Source organism: Anoplopoma fimbria, chromosome 4 (genome assembly GCF_027596085.1).
Source record: "Anoplopoma fimbria isolate UVic2021 breed Golden Eagle Sablefish chromosome 4, Afim_UVic_2022, whole genome shotgun sequence".
Classification (NCBI taxonomy): Eukaryota; Metazoa; Chordata; class Actinopteri; order Perciformes; family Anoplopomatidae; genus Anoplopoma; species Anoplopoma fimbria.
In genome coordinates this window covers 20,229,974-20,251,672 of record NC_072452.1, presented here as the reverse complement: position 1 = coordinate 20,251,672, position 21,699 = coordinate 20,229,974, and the positions used below count along the sequence as shown (strand labels likewise).

The 21,699-nt window shown below is 38.1% G+C and overlaps 1 protein-coding gene across 1 annotated transcript; it reads right to left on the bottom strand.

Moving 5' to 3' along the window:
- Window positions 1–3,436: 3,436 nt before the first annotated feature.
- klhl3 (kelch-like family member 3) lies at window positions 3,437–20,807 on the bottom strand. Its single transcript, XM_054597113.1, has 15 exons — window positions 20,683–20,807; window positions 18,528–18,662; window positions 17,742–17,848; window positions 17,480–17,601; window positions 14,310–14,472; window positions 13,964–14,073; window positions 11,501–11,617; window positions 10,067–10,216; window positions 9,792–9,909; window positions 8,609–8,806; window positions 7,727–7,828; window positions 7,474–7,602; window positions 7,054–7,194; window positions 6,298–6,441; window positions 3,437–6,167 (listed from the first exon to the last, which is right to left on the bottom strand). The coding sequence occupies exons 1-15, from the start codon at window positions 20,730–20,732 to the stop codon at window positions 6,139–6,141; spliced, it is 1,815 nt and encodes a 604-aa protein (XP_054453088.1). The 5' UTR covers window positions 20,733–20,807; the 3' UTR covers window positions 3,437–6,138.
- Window positions 20,808–21,699: the final 892 nt, after the last annotated feature.

Here is a 21,699-nt window from a genome sequence, read left to right as displayed (position 1 = left end):
GTCCCTGGATGTTCACTGGTTCCGGAGGACAGTGTTTTCCCCGGCGGAAGTCCACCACCAGCTCTTTGGTTTTACCAGAGTTGATCTGGAGGCAGTTCCGCCGGCACCATCCTATGAAGTCCTGGTTCAGTTCTCGTATTCCCTCTCATCGCCTGCGGGGATGAGGCCGACGACTTTTTTTGCAGAGTCGTCAGAGAACTTTTGCAGGTGGCAGGTAGCAGAGTTATATGTGAAGTCCGAAGTGTAGATGGAGAAGAGGAATGGAGCCAGAACGGTTCCTTGTGGGGCCCCCGTGCTGCAGGACACCCGATCTGACTCACACTCCCCTATCCTCACATACTGTGGACGGTTGGACATTTGTATGAGTTTTTTATTTGGCATACTATACAATTACTTTTTAAGACTTTTTTGTGACAAACTATAATACTACTTTTTTCGACATACTATACTATGACTTTTTTGACATTTTCAACATGTTGACTTTTTTTGCATAATACAATGATTTTTTTTACGTACTATACTATAACTTTTTTTAACATGCTACGCTATGACATTTGTATGAGTTTTTTATTTGGCATACTATACAATTACTTTTTAAGACTTTTTTGTGACAAACTATAATACTACTTTTTTCGACATACTATACTATGACTTTTTTGACATTTTCAACATGTTGACTTTTTTTGCATAATACAATGATTTTTTTTACGTACTATACTATAACTTGTTTTAACATGCTACGCTATGACATTTGTATGAGTTTTTTATTTGGCATACTATACAATTACTTTTTAAGACTTTTTTGTGACAAACTATAATACTACTTTTTTCGACATACTATAGTATGACTTTTTTGACATTTTCAACATGTTGACTTTTTTTGCATAATACAATGATTTTTTTTACGTACTATACTATAACTTTTTTCAACATGCTATGCTATGACATTTGTATGAGTTTTTTATTTGGCATACTATACAATTACTTTTTAAGACTTTTTGTGACAAACTATAATACTACTTTTTTCGACATACTATACTATGACGTTTTTGACATTTTCAACATGTTGACTTTTTTTGCATAATACAATGATTTTTTTTTACGTACTATACTATAACTTTTTTCAACATGCTATGCTATGACATTTGTATGAGTTTTTTATTTGGCATACTATACAATTACTTTTTAAGACTTTTTTGTGACAAACTATAATACTACTTTTTTCGACATACTATACTATGACTTTTTTGACATTTTCAACATGTTGACTTTTTTTGCATAATACAATGATTTTTTTTTACGTACTATACTATAACTTTTTTCAACATGCTATGCTATGACATTTGTATGAGTTTTTTATTTGGCATACTATACAATTACTTTTTAAGACTTTTTTGTGACAAACTATAATACTACTTTTTTCGACATACTATACTATGACTTTTTTGACATTTTCAACATGTTGACTTTTTTTGCATAATACAATGATTTTTTTTACGTACTATACTATAACTTGTTTTAACATGCTATGCTATGACATTTGTATGAGTTTTTTATTTGGCATACTATACAATTACTTTTTAAGACTTTTTTGTGACAAACTATAATACTACTTTTTTCGACATACTATACTATGACTTTTTTTCAACATGTTGACTTTTTTTGCATAATACAATGTTGACTATAACTTTTTTTTGCATAATACAATGATTTTTTTTTACGTACTATACTATAACTTTTTTCAACATGCTATGCTATGACATTTGTATGAGTTTTTTATTTGGCATACTATACAATTACTTTTTAAGACTTTTTTGTGACAAACTATAATACTACTTTTTTCGACATACTATACTATGACTTTTTTGACATTTTCAACATGTTGACTTTTTTTGCATAATACAATGATTTTTTTTACGTACTACAATCCCTGACAAAAGTCTTGTCACTTATCCATTTTGTAGAAACAACAGCTTATAACCTGACTTTTAATTTATCCATTGGTTTTAGAAATGGCTCATATGAAAGCTAAAACCCTCCCAAATTATGTTTAATATACTAAAATAAATTTTCTTCACTGAAGAAAGATTGATCATTTAATGAACACAGAAAGGTCAGATTTTGGCAAGACAAAAGTTTTGTCGCCTACAGAGAGTAATGTGAAAATTATTTACTTCAAATACAAAAATATGTTGCATAACATCAGTGAATTAAGTAGTGGTGCTGTGAGATCCATATTTAATATCTTGTATGACTTCCATGAGCTTGAAGGACTGCATCCATGCGGTTCGACAATGATTCATACAATTTATTGATGAAGTCATCAGGAATAGCAAAGAAAGCAGTCTTACATGAGTTCATCAAGATTCTTTGGTTTCGTCTTCCATGCTTCCTCTTTCATTCTACCCCAGACATGCTCAATGATGTTCATGTCTGGTGACTGGGCTGGCCAGTCCTGGAGCACCTTGATCTTCTTCGCCTTGAGGAACTTTGATGTAGAGATGGAAGTATGCGATGGAGCACCATCCTGCTGCAAAATTTGACCCCTTGTATGGTTGGGAATGTAAGAGGTAGCTAATACTTCTTGATATTTTAGGCTATTGATATTGCCTTCCACCCTGCAAATCTCTCGCACACCCCCATACTGGATGTAACCCCAGACCATGATTTTTCCGCCACCAAACTTAACTGTTTTCTGGGTGAATCTCGGATCCATGCGGGCTCCAGTAGGTCTCCTGCAATATTTGCGGCGGCTGTGATGTAATTCAACCGAAGATTCATCTGAGAAATCCACAAACTATATGTATACTATAACTTTTTTCAACATGCTATGCTATGACATTTGTATGAGTTTTTTATTTGGCATACTATACAATTACTTTTTAAGACTTTTTTGTGACAAACTATAATACTACTTTTTTCGACATACTATACTATGACTTTTTTGACATTTTCAACATGTTGACTTTTTTTGCATAATACAATGATTTTTTTTACGTACTATACTATAACTTTTTTCAACATGCTATGCTATGACATTTGTATATGTTTTCATATGCACACTATAAAAACCTAAAAAAAATGTTTTTTTCAACAAACTACACTATTTGTAAGAGCCATTTTCTCATCGTTTTGTAAACCTCCCACCACTTGGGGGCGTAGTGCTGCTCTCAATTAGGCAAGAGGTGAATATAATCAGTGAGTTACCTGATGCAGGAGCTGCTGAAATGGGAAGGCAAATCGTTTCAACCGACTACACAGGCTGGGTTTTGCTAAGAAATGCAGTGGGATTCATAATTACCCAGTCTTTACATTATTTAATAATAATAATTGTGATTAAGTTATTGTAGTACGACTAAGTGACTAGTCATCACTTCCCTTTAGTGGAAACAGCATTACAAGTTTAAGATTAACACCCCTGCCTTATCTGTTAAAATTTACTTTTTATTTTTTATATAGTGTTTTTCATACATCTTTTACATTTACACATTAACAGTGGTCAAGCCCTTTCATATTTACACACGTGACAGTATAAAAAGCACAGGTGTTACTAATAACATTAATCATGGCTACAGTCGTCGTAGTGAACCAGTTCTTGATCATCATAAGTGTTATATGTCACTCCTATGGTTTCCGTGCTGTAACAAGGCAAATGTCATGTAAATACTGTTGGCCAAACTAAAAGTAACTGAAAACAGTGAAGGAGGCCGAGAACATCACAAATAAAAGATGTTATAATACAAAATTAATATAATTTAGATTATCTATTTAATCTATGGTAATGCTTCAAACACATCTGCCAGTCATAATGAAATGTATAATACTCCACCTCTCTCATGTAATATTACAATTTAAGACAAAAGCCAGTTTAAAGTCAGTCAAGTCAGTTTAAAGGAGTTTTGCAAAGTAAACCTGCTTAATTTGTGAACTTAATTTAAATTATTTCAAGTTTGACACAGGTTCAGTGCAGAAGCTTCAACTATGAATGTATGAAAGTTCAAACCACACAATCTCCCCAACACTAAACAATCAATAAACTCACAATATCAACTGTTCATTTTACAACATCCATAGTTTATGAAATTAAAAATATAACATCTGCGCTTAGTAAGAACATTATTCATCGGAAAGCTTTCATACCATATCACAAAAAAAAAAGAATCTCACTTCAAGGTCCATTCCTTAACTCTTAACTAAGTCCTCGTCAATTAAGGTGAAACTTTTAAAGTCAGAGGCGTGTTTTAACATCGGAAGCTAATGAGGGCTGAGAAATGTGTTTAAAAGCTCCAGATCAGCTTCTAAAAGGACCTTGAATTGAAATTATTTTATCAACTTCTGTTTCCAGGGTCAAGAATGAACGATGAACCTCAACCATACTTGTGTTTGGATCTTTTAGCCGGTCTGCATCATATTGTGTATAGTTATAACTTCCTTACATACAAAAACAACAGTATGGTCTTTTAAGTATTCCATATACTTTTTGTCAGAGGGTTTTGAAATGAAGGCAGATTGCATCCATGATTTCTGTTAGATTGCAGGCAGAAGTGAAAGGTTAGGCTGAGAACTCCTTTTATAAAGCAGCTTCTATAAATCTCTTTTCTTTAAAAGCTATGGCACCAGTCAGTCAGCTAAAGAACTACATGTAAAACACACCCAGCATTGTCTGAAATAATGTGAATGGAGCACAAAGTGTGACACAAGGCTGAGAAAATGAAATGAGAACCTCACTTTGATATGAAGAAATGCTATGTGATCAAATGCCCCAAAACAATAAATAGAAGATGTTAAACCTGCATTTTGTTATATTTTAGTTTAACGGATGAATTTATACAGTGTATTTTGACACACTCCCTTAGACAATAAACAGAAACAATTCATCGTTTAAGTTTGTTATAAAGAGATTAAAAACACCATGTGACTCCAGCATTATTCTGATCAGCATAACTGGCACATTTGTTTTTTTTTAATTTCTGATGAAATTATTGGCCTCAAAGTGGTGAGTTTAAATGCTCCCATGAGTACGGTCAGTAACGGAGACAGACAGCTGAGCGGCCGTCTGTCTGGCAGCAGGTCAGTTACAAAGACAGGCAGACGGCCGTCCGGGGCAACCAGAGAGTCAGACAGCCAGCATGCCCGTCTGTGCATCAGTCAGTGCAACGATCAGTGCATCAGTAGTGTGTCGACAACAGACTCCAGTCCTACTGTGTCGAATCAGATCAACTGGCTCGGGTTTTAAAGCCACAGCAAGTGGTCCGCAACCTCTTTAAAAACAATTTCAAAAATATTAAATATCATGGCTGATTTGCATATAAGATGTTTTCTACATTCTTTAAATTGTCTTGCAGCTCTCTTGGTCCGGGGCTCTGGGTTGAGAACATATGTACTCCGTCAGCTGTGGCCTTTTGCAAACCACACAACCACTCAACAGCTGGACCTGCTGATGGTCGGAGCAGATATCAAGTTGCCATGAGCTGATGTATTTTGTAGCATAGTCTGCAAGTTTCATCATTTAAAAAAAAACAAAAAAAAAGAAAGTCTCCCGCGGGGTAGCCAGGTTTCGCTCCTACAAAATCCAAACACAGGCCAGTGTCGCAATGTCCTGATGATTGCAGCCACACCGTTAACGGTGAAGGCAGCCAGTGAGCCAGAAATAAGCAAGCTGGTGTTTTAAAGTATTCAGATTCCCAGGCTGGATGCGGTCCATCACATGAACACCACTGAGCATCTAAAGCACTTTGCTTCCTTTGGCCAACATCCGCATCTTAGTGAGTCTCATGTCAGCTGATACAGCCACTTGTTATGTGCTTTTCATTTGAAAACTCACAAAAAAAAAGTTCTTATAAGCCCATCATCCTGTGGCCAATGTTTTTTTTTCTTCTTTTTTTTTTTTAAATCCAGTGCAACAATGTCCTTTAAAAGTCAGGATCTCACTCATAAAAATGGACATAGCAACAAAATCAGGTTGTGGTTTAGAGCGAAAAAAAAAAAGTTGCATCCTTAATTGAAAGCGTCCCGACCATTTGGACAGTGTTCATCTCAGGCGTCACTCCTCCGTCTGCCTCTTGAGCTTCAGACGTCAGTGTGAGTCTCTGTGAAGCCGGCTGCCGACGCAGAGCTGATGCTGTGGGAGGCGCCTGGTCATAGCGGCTTGTCAATCACTGCGACTCCTGTAGGAGTGAGAAAATGAAAGAGTGAGAGAGAGAGAGAGAGAGAGAGAGAAACAGCTGCAGGAACATTGTGAAGACTCTGCCATGTTCATTTCTGTCTGTTATGTAGAACTGTTGCCAGTGTTCATACCTGCATAGCTGCGTCCGTTGCTCATGTTTGTGGGAATGAGGCTCCACTTGTCTATGGCCGGGTTGTAAAACTCTACAGAGGAGAGGTTACAGGAGCCGTCGTCTCCTCCAATCACGTACAGCAGCCCGTTAATGGCACAGACGCCTTCAGGAGAGAGTTGGACACATTTAACAACTCTGACAAAATGTTATCTATTAAAAAGTTTATGTCCTGATTTTGATAAATCTGCAAAGAGTTAAAATAAAGTGTACAGTTGTGGTAGATAATGTTCACAGGCAACTCAATTAAAAATGTTATCATTTGTTCATCAGGGTAACAGAAGTCTGTGGGGTTCCCAGACACTTAAAAAAAAAATATTTTTACATATAATATTGTATAGACTAACACAGGAACCTCTGCTGGAGATTTCTATTTACTTAACAGGAAAATCAAATGTAGCTTCATAATTTTGTTCAGGGCTTGATGAGTTTTGTTTCTGTGCTATTGTGTGCCATTTACAGACTTGTACCCTTAACGTAAGCTTAAACATATCTGCTTCCATCACTGAGCTTTTGTCCTCTACAGAATGGCAGCTGACTGGATCTTTACAGGAGATCATAAAACTGTTGGGAGAGTCTTGAAACCACGAAAAACTGCAGGTCGGCTGGCAGCAGGTTTTTTTTAAACCTTCTGGTATGCACATTCTTGCATTGACAGTAACTTCCTATGTGCAACAACTGGTAGATGGACGTTGTGTGTCTGCGGTTATTATCTGACCTGCGTTACGTCGGCACATGTTCATGTCACAGACCAGTCTCCAGCTGTTGGTCTGTGGGTCGTACACCTCAACGCTCTTCCTCACCAGGGGGCCGTCGTGTCCTCCTGCTGCGTACAGCTGACCGCTCAACACACCTACCCCTGGAAGAAAAAAAGAAAGATTTAATATGTATTTAAAAACAGGCAAGGGGGCCTTTATGTCAGAACAGTGTATTGAACTGTAACATGTGTGTTCTTTCTAGGATTTTTGCTTGTACAAATGCAGACCACCGGGTGGTGCTGTTGCTTCGTACGTCAAACATTTTACCTGGTAATAACAGAAAAATAGGGTTAAAGCTGTTGAGTTTTGCTCCTCCTTGTGTGTACTATCTATGCATAGTAGGGTATATATATATATATATATATATATAGTGTGTGTACCTGCTCCACTGCGGCGTGTGCTCATGTTGGCTACGTAGCACCACTGGTCAGCAACAGGGTCGTACTCTTCCACTGTACTGAGACACTGTCGGGATGCTCCATCGTAGCCTCCTACTGCATACAACTTACCTGCAGACACACACACACACACACACACACACACACACACACACAAACGGTCATTACAATAGGTGACATCTGAATTTGGGCTTTTGTGATGTAACCCAGGACTCTCACACACTTCTTGTCTTACCGTCGACCACCCCTACACCCACACTGCTGCGTCTGGTGTTCATGGAGGTGACGTAAATCCACTCGTTGGTTTTATAATTGTGAACTTCTACCGTCGACAATCCTGAAGGAGAAACAGAAAGGCAGAGCAGATTAGCAGATAACACTGAAGTAAGACTGCGTGTGTGTTGATCGGTCTGTAGCTGTAAACATTTTGCATTCAGCTGGTAGAATTGATTTGGTATATTTTTCGTGAATTTCCTCCTGCATTTAGACCCCATCAAAAATCTTATAAGCATAACAATATTTTCCCACAGGGCATCCCAGAGTTTATCGCATTGTTTTCCTCCATCTGTGTGTGTGTGTGTGTGTGTGTGTGTGTGTGTGTGTGTGTGTGTGTGTGTGTGTACTGATGTGTTTCAGTGTGTTAGAGCACTGCATAATCAACCATTTGTAGCAGTAATGCAGGAAGTGAAACATTAAAGGACAACTCAATCTTATCTCTACATACTAGTCACAGATTGTGATACTAATATACATCAGTATCTCACTAAAAAGGCTCCTTTTCAGCCAACATTAGCAAAAACGGTCAAACGACAAATTGTAAAATGTAAAACTACAAGTAACGTGTTTACAAATGTGAACCTATTAGTTGTAATTGAACAAATGATAACCCTAATCCTGAAGAAACAGATTTTTTTTAACAAACAATTGAAAAATATGTGAAATGACTAGCGGTAGATATTTTAAGACTTTTTCTAACTTTTCGAGAATTTGCGAAAGCTTTTTCCAGACCTGTGTAGGAGGAATCATGTTCACTCACACAATATTTAACTACCTTACACCTTGTGTGTGTGTGTGTGTGTGTGTGTGTGTGTGTGTGTGTGTGTGTGTGTGTGTGTACCTATACTGCCGTTGAAGCCCCCCACGGCGTACAGAAAGTCCCCCAACACAGCAGCTCCCAGCGTACTGCGCCTCTCCTGCATGCTCGCCACCGCACTCCACTGGTCTCTCACTCCGTCGTATATGTCCACAGTTCGCTCCCTCAGTGAACTGTTGAACCCCCCGACTGCGTACACGCGGCCCGCCATGGAAACCACACCTGCAGACAGAAAGAATGAAATCTTGACTCTTGCATGACACAGGTAAACCATTACATAGAACATTTCATCTACTTTTACATACATTTTCTTTAACTGTTTGGAAAAAATAGGAGGGACTGTTTAAAAAATTGATGGTGAAATCAAGGACAATCCAGCATTAAGATTTTATTGATATATAAATGGAATCTGGTCAGAATGATCCCTAAACTTCCTTGAATGTTTTAATAATATTAAATGTCTGTATTGATCGCAATAACTGCTTGAAAACTGTGTTTTCTTTTTGACTGATGAAGTGATAATAAACAGTACCTTTGTGAAACTCACCATATATTACATGTCTAATTTTTAAAGAGGCTCTGAGTGTGTTCTTATGAACGTTGTGCATAATAAATACTCAATCAGTATGTACTGCATTGAGTATGCCATAACCAGCAGACTGTTCACACTGAAGTAAACTGGAGAAATGAGTCGTCTCTGCATCACATGACTGTATCGAACATCGGTCTAGGCTACCGTTGAATGAAGATTGTTCAATTGTTAATCAACAAAACCTTTTTCTCTCAATTTTTATATTTATTTTGAGGGTAAATTAAAATTACTAAATATTTTAGTGTCAAACACTTTTTCTACATGACGTTATGTATGTGCTTTTCACATTTGTACGCCTTCTGTTGCTGGCCGATGCCAGAACCGTCTGAAGAGCACAATGCTTTTTGGGGTGGTTGAGTATGTCAAGTAAGCTCCATCTCATACTCAGAAATTGTTGCTAATGTAGTGGAACGCACTTAATACTCAATTTTACATCATACTTAGTGTGAACTCTGTGTCTAAATCAAAGTGTCTGAGAAACTCTAGACAAATAAATATACCAGAGGTTATTTCCAGTGGCTAGATGAGAGTTTAACATGACAAGTGAAAAATAGAAGAATTGTCGGACTAAACTACAGTCAGAGTCACATACTGCTCTACAAAACACAAACTGACCTGCTCGACAGCGTCTTGAAGGCAGGTCCGCTACTTGGTACCATCGATCCTCCTGGAAGTCGTAACACTCCACGCTGCGGATCGCCTTAGGAGCCTGTCCGCCCACCACAATCATCACCTGCACGCAGTCGGAGTCAGCCATTAGAAGTGTGTTTACAAAAGAAAATACAGATCTGATACAGCTGCTTTGTACAAGGTAAATACATGCGTTTCTAATATATATGATCTGTCTGGTTGAGCAGCGTGTGTGACACTATAAACGTGTGTTTTTGTACCTTTGGGATGCTGATGGGAGTTCGTGGTCGGGTCCTGTCTGTCTTCATGAGGTGCCGCTGGTCGGCTGGCAGCAGGTGATACTTCATTGCTTCTATGAGAAAATCTTTACAGGTGTTGTTGTTCTTTATCAAAGCCTCTTCCTCCACGATCTGGAACAGGGATCACATATCAGGAAGATGTAACAATTATTTACAAAACAAAATATTGCTGCAGGTCACACAGAGCTTTTACATGCACTTGAGTAACTAGGTTCCCATAAACCAACCTATCAGCAGTTCAGTAACCTGATCTACCATCAGCTTTATATGGGAACCATGGCAACTTTGTGTGTGTGTGTGTGTGTGTGTGTGTGTGTTTGTTTTTGTGTGTGTGTGTGTATATATATATATATATATATATATATATATATATATATATATATATATCTATATATATATATATATATATATCTATATGTATATCTATCTCTATATATATATATATATATATATATATATAGTAGTTACAGACACTACTTCCTGATTTCTTTTTTTATTATTTTCTTGGTCTGTGTCACAGAAGATTGACAGCGCAGTGAGGAGGAGGACAGGTAGCTCTTCCTCACAGCGCTAATGTGTCTGAATTTAACAAAAAGTTTAATATTCAGCAGTGAAAACTTACTTAGACTTTAGGTAGATATTTTGTGTTAGTTTTTAGTTTTAGTCAGACTTTGGATGGGGGTTTTTTTCTGCAAAATGATGTGTAATCTCATTTAGTTGCTCTGCTTTTACTCTCCCTATCTGCAATCTATTATCATGCACATGCAAACTTGTAAAAAGCCAATTAGAAGCCTGGTTTCCTTTCTAAAGGCAGAGAATTCAGTCGTTTCCAGGAGAAATCTACGTGAGGAGAAACAGGTTTCTCAAATCCTCTTCCCCGATTACAGAAACCAGGTTTCTCATTTACATGACATAAAGGAATCATCTCCCTGGAGAAAGATGACTTTTACCAGGTCACTTAAGGGCATGTAAGCATATCAACTAATGTACAGTATCAACAAGAACCAACAGTGGACCAAAATTCCAAACACTAACGAAACTCCAGCATGTTGGTGAACTCCATATCAGGACGTTGTAGGATGTAACTTAACTCATGGTTAGATCTTGATTTGTTTTCCACTCATATAAGAGTTTTCTTAAAAAAGGTGAATCCAGGACGATAGCAGAACATCTTCACGCCTTCACTTATCTATTTCTAGATATCTTAGGATCTGTTAATATGTAGTGTTACTCACAGCTTTCACAACATTAAGGGGCCAACCTTTTTCTACAACTAGCATTTGATGTGAGCGGCATGAACAACAATGCAGAGGGCATGTTGCAGAGGGAAAGGGTGAAAAATAAAAATGTTGAAAAATGCAGAGAAAGAAGAGAAAAACAGAGGCTCTCTTTTACCTGTACCAGGTAATCCCTGGACAGCAGTGGGAGTCTGACATGCTCCATCAGTTTGGGCATGTGCTCCAGACGAGCTGGTTTATCGTTCTTGATCCAAGATATCATCGCCTCAAATACCTGCAAGAAAAAGATGGAGAGGAGAGTCAAGCGTTGTTTATACGTCCGTGTGTTGCGCTGTGTCTCGAATATACATTTTAAGACCTCTTGTTTCTAAGACATTTTAAAACAAATTGGCCGTCTTAGGAAAATCTTTGGACATGTTAATGGTGCTTTTATTAGTGAACTATTTGTGACAATCATGTCTGTAAAAGGAACATGTCAGTAAGGCAGAAATAGAGACAAAAATGCAGACAGGGAGACAACTTTTTAAACAGATTCAGATTTCCTACACAAAGTGCTTTTTTGTCTTTAAAAAGTTTTAGACTATTATCTCTGTACTTTGCACACATTCTATTTCTAACTTTACTTTGTAATTGGGAACTTCTGCTCATCCCAGGGACAATATTTTGCACACTTCTTAATATATATTAAAAGCAGGAGCCCTGCTCCTAAATGCAGAGGTCAAATTCAATGTATATACTATTATTTTCTCATTTGTATTGCATTTTGTTATATTCTATATATTATTATTTTTTACTTTTGTAGTAAAAGCTTTTATTTTTAATTTATCTTGCTCCATGTATTTTGCACCAGTACACCAAAGCAAATTACTTGTATGTGAAATCATACCGGGCAATAAAGCAGTTTTCCAAAAAATAAAGTGACTCACTCAAAATGTTTCTTTTGGTGGTTTGTGTGTGAACATTCTGGTTTGTTGGCGGATGCAAGACCACAACTGATTGGAAAGGTTTGAATGAGAGAGGGTTTCAGACACTGTTCAACGACCTGACACGCCCGACAACTTAACTCACTCATTGTGTGAATTGAATCGTTCAAGCTGCAGACACGGAACTCTTTCATAGTGAAATACCAATACTGATTATTCGTAGTTACTCCCAGCAGGAAGTCAGCATGACAGAGGTCACAGACCTTTGTTCTGCATGATTTCCTGTCCAAAACCTACAGCTTCAAATGAACTGATTTACACACACTCACACTTGATCATCTCCTGGTTGGAGCAGCTGCACTAAAGGCAGACGAGGGACTGAGGGCCCCTCCCGTTGTTCACAAAGGGACAACCAGCATGATAGTTAAGGGAAAGTGGGCTGTTACTCAACTACTCCAGACACTTTCTTCTCTTTCAGGGTCGAAACTAGAAGACCAATCTCGCTCTACCAACATGCGGTATTCATTTATTCTACTTCAGAGTTACACAGGCCACAAACATGTAATACAATGCTGGATAAAATAAAACCTTTAATGTACATTATTTTTGTCAGTGTGTTTATCTGTGTGTGTTGCACAAATACAGTTACTACTTATTCTCACCACAGCCGTATGCCGAGTACTCATGATACCATACAGACTGTAATAAGGAGCATCTGAGTGGGCAAAACCCTTCATTTCAGCCTCCCGAGTTGTAAATCTGAGTTGGAGATATGGTAACATTGTTTCAACTACATTTTGTGTCAACAAACCAGAAGCAAAAGCTGCAATGAAACCACCACTTGCAGTTACATCTTAATAAAATGCAATATCATCATAAATGGAATCACTTCGGCTAATTAAATTAGGAGCTATACATTTTTTTGTTTGTGTGTGGTTTCACTTAAAGAACCGCTTTGTGCATGTTACCCAATATAAATTAATTTGGGATAAATATTCATGTATCTGGAGTGACTATCTGGGTAACCATCATTGATTTATGTGTGAACGCTCAAAAGAGGGAATAACAGGAAGTTCTCCCGCTCTTAACGTCTTCACAGCCTCAAAATGTGCCACAGATTTGAATTAAAAAAAAAAAAAAAAAAAAAAAAAATGTAACAAACACCAATTCCTATTAAAATGAATTTAAAACATTTAGGGGTCTTAAACTTACACTTTAGTATTACTCCACTCAGGGATAAATCATAGCAGATCATTCATAGGGGACTGATTGTAGCAGCCAGTTTGACACTGACGAGTATGACAGTGTGTGTCTGTCACTTTGACTGCATGATGACTGAATGATGACACACAGCTGCTCCCTGAGACTCAACTTGTTTACTGGATAACAACAGACAGACAGAATGTCCTCTGGAATACTTCTGTTGATGAGGACGCATGTCTTAAATATAGCCACAGATCTTTCTCAGCTCCTATTATACCTAAAATGTCTCAATTTTGTCCTTTTTCCTGATAGACTGTATCTCTGTTATTTTGTGTTCCATAAGAAAACAATTCTCACACATCTTTTTAACCACAAGGAAATTATCAAAAGTACAAAAGCATGTGTGTGTGTGTGTGTGTGTGTGTGTGTGTGTGTGTGTGTGTGTGTGTGTGTGTGTGTGTGTGTGTGTGTGTGTGTACATCGTGCTCTCTGACCTTCTCCTCTGTGGAAACAGTCAGTTTGTCGCTGGAGATGAGGCAGCACACCTGCTGCAGCGAGAGGCCCAGGAACTCTTCTCCCTGCACCACGTCAGAGAAATGCTGCTCTGAGAGACAAAACACAAACTAAATATTTTAGTTCTTAAGCTCTGTGACAAACAAATACAACGCCAACCTGCGGTAAAAGCTCATGTTTTGGCCCTGGTGTGATTTGCAACACCTAACACTCCCACCTAACACTTTTTAGTGCTGTTTAAGCAGTTATGTAAAAGCATAACACACACGCACACACGCACACGCACACACGACTCAGGATTTGAGGCATGAACATTCAGAAGCTTACCAGCGTATGCGTGGGACTGGTCGAGAAGCTGCGTGCATGTGTGCAGATCAGCGAAGGCTCTGATGCCCAGACAGTTGGTGGGGTGAAGCTGAGACTGCAGGAACTCACAACAGACCTGACGAACATCCATCAGCTGGAGGAGGCTGGCTGCTGGCAGCAGAACCTGCAATGAGATCGCACACATATAAAAATAACTTTAAAAACTCCAACTGGATTTTATTGGTGAAGGAACTGACTTGGGAAACTATATTCGGTTTCATTTTACAGAGTCTAACATGCCAAATGTGGTATAAGCACAAAAATTACCCACAGCAAAACATTTAGGGACATTTGGTAGCTGGAAGTCAGTTAGGTAAGGGATATCTATTCGCTCAACTCATTATTTAAACGATGTTGCTGCTGGTCAGTCAGTTAGATCATTAATTAATTAAACAGCCACTCAACCAACCTGCCAAGCAGTTACCAATCAGTCCAACAAGCCAGCCACCAACCTCTGTACATATCACCTTTGTAATTTGTCTTTTTAAATCAACTACGTATTGTTTGTGCAGGGAAAACAGTGAGTTTGCAACCTAAATAAAATCACTGCATTTGGCTTTAAACCCTGAAATGTGAACAACCATTTTTTAATGCAGCTTTGTTCAGCTACAACATGTATAACACCATCAGCTGCAACTGGTCCACAGTGTAATGTAGCTAATTGTGTTTTTATCTTTTACCACCACATTTTCTTTACAAGCTCCTCCATTTAGCCGTAGCACCATTAAATGGACAGACTTGGGAGTCACAATGAAGACACGATATGCGTTTACTGCAGTGCAACAGCACTTGAGAACAAACCAAATATAATTTCATTTGCCAGCAAGAACAAGGCAAAAAAAAAATACAGTACAGCGTTCATGTTACGAAGTAATAGGCCTGGAATGGGTGCATGTAAGTACAGCATCTGATGTCTGCGAGTGTGTCAGTTAGCAAGACAGGCAGGCAGTGTACTGCTGAAAGCATGATGCGACAAGACAAAGACACTCTTTGCTACATCCCGACACATTAACTTAAGTAGGTCAGTGAGACAGAACCCGTCTGCCTCTACACCTCTCCTGTATGCACACTCACCCATCCTCTTCAGTGTGTAATGTTACTGTCTCCTCTGTTGTCAGTGCACAGCTGCCCTGAAGCATTGTGTCTTTCTTAAAGGGAGCATCAGGCCCACTGAAACTGTGCTAACAGCAGCTGTGACAGCCGAGCACACAAACAGCAAGAGTAGAGAACAGTGAAAACACACAATTCAAAGAAATTAAGAGTAAAAACAATCTTTTACTGAATATGAGCCAATAGTCAAAACACACACGTCACACATTGAAGAGTGAGCCAATCAGGCGAGCACGCTGCTAACAGTGGGAGGATTTCCTGCCTCTCTCCATGCACACTTCCTGTGCTAATAATCAGAGGAAGTTTCCTGCCTGCTGCTTGATCCTGCTGCATTTATTCAACCCTGAGCCAGAGCCCCGGTTACCGAGAGTTAACGCGGCCGAGACAAACAAAGCCTCGAAGCACAGCTCACAGCCGCTACCAGCTCTTCTTGTAATAAACACCGGCTCCACAGGCATTTTGGTCAGTCTGAAATTAAATGGAAAACCAAAACAGTTTGAGCAATCAGTTTCCCCTATGATAAGCAACAACTCTGATATGTTTGAAATCAATAAAAAGTAAATAAAATACTTTTATTAATCAACTTTTGGATCATTTTTGTCTCAATATAGATTTTCTCCACTTTATTGCCTAAAACTTTTAATGTAATTTACTGAAGCAGACATTGTTTTGAAAAGTGCTCTAAGACATACTGAGGAAGTAAAGGATAGGCACTTTCACAATCTAGACTTTCAATCTGGTTTCGGTTGTATTCTGTCATTTAAAAGTATGCTCACTGACCATCACTCGACATTAGACCAAAAGCCTAAAATAAATAAGTTCTGAGTAAACGGTCAAACAAAAAGGTGGTTAAAAAAAAAACTGTTTCAACAACTGTATCCTCTGCACACAGAATTTGTGAAAATCTCTCCTGAAGTTTGTGGAAAGAAGAATTGTTGGCAGTTAATAGCAGCTTCTTGTGTTGTTGCTCTGACTTTTGTTCAAACAAAGGACTTCACACAGGAAAAGGTCAAGACAGCAGCTACAAGACAAGTTTCCTTCTCTGTAAAAAGGAAGCTTCAGAATTGTGATTAATGCTGGAGGCTCAAATCTTTTTCCCAGGAGCAGCAACTTTGACTTAATTACCCAAAGTGCAAAAAATAGTGACAAACATTGACTGAGCTATTGTTCTGAAATGCTGGTCCTCCTGCAGCCAAATGTTTAAAGTGAACCCTCTAACAGAGGAGAGGAAAGGCTGAGAGGGATACCACTCACAAAAAGCCTTGTAGGATACACATTGAGAAGAGGTTGCTAATTCCACAACAACTCTGTTACTGCTGCTGTGACATCAGCATTTTTAAAGCAAAACCAGAGCTGGAACCGTGGTAAAAGCCACCATAACCGACACAACATCTGGTAAAGACAGGAAAACACTTTCTCTCCCCTTCTCCTCCTTGCTCTCCCTCTTCACGAACACCCTCTAAAGTCGTGTTTCCTCTTAATGGTAGAGCTCTGCTCAACTCAACTCACTTTTGGTACCACGTCCTTTTCTCTATGCCACGTTTCCACTGCAGTTCTCAGGATTGTCAGCCGATTGTCATAGAAACGATACGTGAAACATCACCTTCAATGGGTCACTTGTTGAATCTTTTCAACAGCCATCACACAGAGGGAAGTCTGCACTTAGTCGTACAGGGTTGTCTTGCAAACTGCCATTTTTCTAACATCTGGGTAGTTAGAATTGAAAAATCTGTTTTTTATGGCTATTTAAAAACAGCGGGTTGTGCAGGATGTCCGATGTCGCCATAGTGATGATTCTCTCTCTGACCAATCAGTGGTCTGCCATGTTTTAACCTAACCTTCTAGTATCAGCTAAGCTTGCTTAAACCCCGATCCAGGCTGTACAAAGAATAGAGTGTTTCTTTTGGACTGATCCACCACTTTTACTAATGGAAACGCAAAAATAACAATTTTAATGTGTAACGAACTGAACTGGACTTCATGGTGGAACCTCATCTTAACACACACACACACACTCTCACCTGGACGTTGTCCTCTGTGACCTCTATCTCAGCTGTGTAGATGTAGTCGACCAGCTTCCTCAGGGTCTGTCCGTCCACCTCCCTGATCTCCACCTGATGGGCTTTGCTCTCACTCATATCACCTAAAAAACACATACAGTTATAAGCATACACTCACACACATCAAATATAATATCAAGCCAACAATAGTGTGTGTGTGAGTGTGTGTGTGTGTGTGTGTGTGTGTGTGTGTGTGTGTGTGTGTGTGAGTGTGTGTGTGCACCTGTGAACATGGCACAGAAGTAGGGGCTACAGGACGCCAGGACCACCCTGTGAGCCGGCACTTCAACGCTCCCCGCCACCAGCTGGACGTCACACAGCATATTTTTACTGAAGCACGAGGAGAAACAGAGTGAGAGGGATAAACGTGTTTGGTATAACTGGCCTAAAAATATCCATATAGGAGCCAAGAGAAGGTAGAATATTGTAAGCCAAGTATAGACAGGAGGGCTGCGTTCCAGAAAATTTGCCAATTAAGGTGCTCATTTCCAGGGTTTGTACTTCAAGATACTGGTTTGATGCATTTGGAGAGAGAAGCGTATTTATCCTAAGATGTGTTGTCTGACCACAACTGAAAAAAGGTTTTATCCTCCAAAAAATAACTGTGCGTATGACTGGGTGGTGCTGTCTTGTATTTACGTTATTGTCGATAAATAATAAATCAATAACATGGACTAAATAATTATCTGAGATTAGAGGATTTCTATGAAACTGAAACCAATAATAACATTAAAACAAGCATGAAAAATGGCTAGAAATGAAAGGTAGATGGTCAAATATTTATATAACTGTTTCAGGTAGAGGTAGTTCAATGCTGCATTGAGATTTTGAGACAAACCAGGGAAAACAACGATGAATCTTGTGATATTACATTTTTTTCCCTGAAAGATGAATACAGTCTCTTCGTTTACAAATAAAAAAAAAAAAAGGCATGCCACAATAAAAAGTAAATTTGCATATAGTGGCTTCATTCTTTCTGTGGGGACAAACAACACCGTCAGAAACCCACCTCCTCAGCTCGTTCATCAGCTGGAAAGCCTTCCTCATGTGCGTCTGGTTGAAGGTGTGCATCCCGGCGTTCACCGTGTCCTCCTCTGAATCCGTGTTGCAGTTTGGTCGTGGCGAGGCCGGCTTGGCCACCAGACTGGGAAGACATGAGAGGCAGTGTCTGGATCAGTGATAGATCTTTACCCAAACAGTTAGACGGGCTACCTTCTGGTTCATCTCTAGGGTTACGAGAAGACGATGGGACGGGGAAACGATGCTGAATAACAATGGTCAAATGAGTCATAGTTTTTTGTTAAATATGCTTGTTTTGTCACTGTTTTCAATATTGTGCTAAACCATAGAATGTCCATTGAGTTAACGCACAACGTGTCTCTACTTTGGTTAATATGTAATATGTAATATTGGGCTGTATAAATAAAAATGGCTTGGAATTTAAGGCAATATTGGATTTCAGGATTGTTGCAATAGTGTAGTAATTAATGCCTTAATCTGGCCAGTAAAAACACAGGATTAGACCCAAAAAAGAAAGAAAGAAAGATATTCACGTTTTATCTATTAACAGTGTCTCAATTTATATCCCAGAAAACATACTATAACACAAATGCATTGTTATAAGAGGTTCATCAAGCAAATATGCTGGATAAATATTGGTATCAGCGGAAATAGTGATTGTATTAAGCAAATTGAAAATAAATACAGTTTCCCTGTCAACAACAAAGTGTTTCCTCAATCAGTTTTTGCATTTATTCAGTCACAGCAGGCCACTGACTGTTTTTATTTCCTCACATCACTTAACATAAAAAATGACTCTGCACTGGGAAGTAAAAAGTGTGTTTACAGCAATGTGGGATTAAGTGAAAATAACAGTAGTTGTGTTCTGTAAATGAAGGAACTTGTCAAAAAGTCCAACTATGTTGCCTTCCAATGTTTTTGGGGATTGTATAACTGGGATACATTTACTGATGGTTTCAGTCTTTTCATTGGATTTGTTGGCGATAAGAAAAATAGTGAGTAATGCCAGCCTCCTCCTTTAAGCCCTCCTAGGTTTTTCCTCAAAGAAATGAGGAAAAACAAAAACATTTCCTGTTACACAGTGTTTCATAGAGCTGCTGTTTTTTGATCCAGCAATGTGAAATCCTAACAAGGGAAAAAAAAAAAACTTTTGACAACATGTGAATGAAGTTTTAAATTTACCTGAGAGCAGGTGGCAGGAATAAAACACCAACCAGAAATAATCCAACTGTATATTTACAGTACCAGTCAAAAGTTTGGACACACCTTCTCATTCAAGGATTTTTCTTCATTTTTATTTTTTTCTACATTGTAGATTATTATTGAAGACATCCAAACTATGAAGGAACACATATGGAATTATGTGGTAAACAAACAAATGCTCAACAAACCAGAATATGTTTTATATTTTACATTCTTCAAAGTAGTTGAATGAGAAGGTGTGTCCACACTTTTAACTGGTACATTTACAATCTGTAATGTGTCACGTTGTTACTGAGACAATTATTGACAATTATGTACAGCAACTTTACTACATGTTGTCTTGAATCTCACAATATCAGTGTTTAGTTTGCACATAATTCAATAAGTTTATATGAATAATGATGCAGCAGTGATGTGTTAATTCAAATCCACAAAAGTCTGTAATTAATAAGTGCAAAAATCATAACTCTGACTGTTTACACAAAGCTTGTCTTTTTAATTGAAACATGCAACAAAAAAAAAAAAAAAAAAGTTGAAAATAAAATGCAATGTTTGTTTTGAATCTGTTGAGCATCAAGTTTGCAGGCTGGCTAGCTCTTAGCATCTGTTAGCATCAACTTCACTGCTAACATTAGCTTCTGTTTACTGCCATGTGGACACATGCTGGGAACCAGTGCACGACCAGCTCACTGGGAGACTTGACATGTAAACTTGTGGAGTTTGGTTAGCATCTTAGCATGTTAGCATCTGCAGCCAAAGCCAAGCCAAGAGATGCTAACCTAGCCTCCCGAAGCTAGGCTAGGCTAGTCAACAAAGCTAGCTTGAGTTCTCGTGGACTGTCATGGCGGAGGGATCACGTGGGGTGAACTGTTATCCGACAGATGTAGACGCGGATGAATCAACAGCTTTATAAATAATCCCCTCCGGCAGAGACAACTCACCCCAGCGACACACCGTCCACCGACACACCGTCCACCGACACACCGTCCATCCTCACGGAGTCGGTCCGACGGCGGGCATGAGCGCCGTGCAGCTGCACACAGATCGTGTATTACCGGGATGACTCACTCCGTCCTTAAAAAAAAAAATACACCAAAAAAACAAAAACATACTCACATATATTCTGGTTTTCTGGTATGACTGCTTCTGTGCAAAAAAAATATATATTTATTGTAAAAATAATGTATTATTTATATATACATAATTATATATATATATAATTATATTTTATTAAATGTTCCAAGTTATAGAGGCTACAACTTCCTGTTCTATCTTTATTTTGTTGTATAGTATGTGTATTTATTGTCTGTGTCTGTGTAGTTGTATAGTATGTGTATTTATTGTCTGTGTAGTTGTATAGTATGTGTATTTATTGTCTGTGTAGTTGTATAGTATGTGTATTTATTGTCTGTGTAGTTGTATAGTATGTGTATTTATTGTCTGTGTAGTTGTATAGTATGTGTATTTATTGTCTGTGTAGTTGTATAGTATGTGTATTTATTGTCTGTGTAGTTGTATAGTATGTGTATTTATTGTCTGTGTTTGTGTAGTTGAGCTGCTGCAACACTTGAATTTCCCCCATGGGGATCAATAAAGGAATATAATATAATAACTTGTTTCAATTCAAAATGCATGACTCACTCCGTCCTTAAAAAAAAAAATACTTAAAAAAACAACATACTCACATGTATTCTGGTTTTCTGGTATGACTGCTTCTGTGCAATTTTTTTTTTAATTTATTGTAAAAATAATGTATTATTTATATCTACATAATTATATATATATAATTATATTTTATTAAATGTTCCAAGTTATAGAGGCTACAACTTGTTTCAATTCAAAATGCATGACTCACTCCGTCCTTAAAAAAAAAAAATACTTAAAAAAAACAACATACTCAACATACATACAACATACTTCTGTGCAAATTTTTTTTTCATTTTTTATTTAATGTAAAA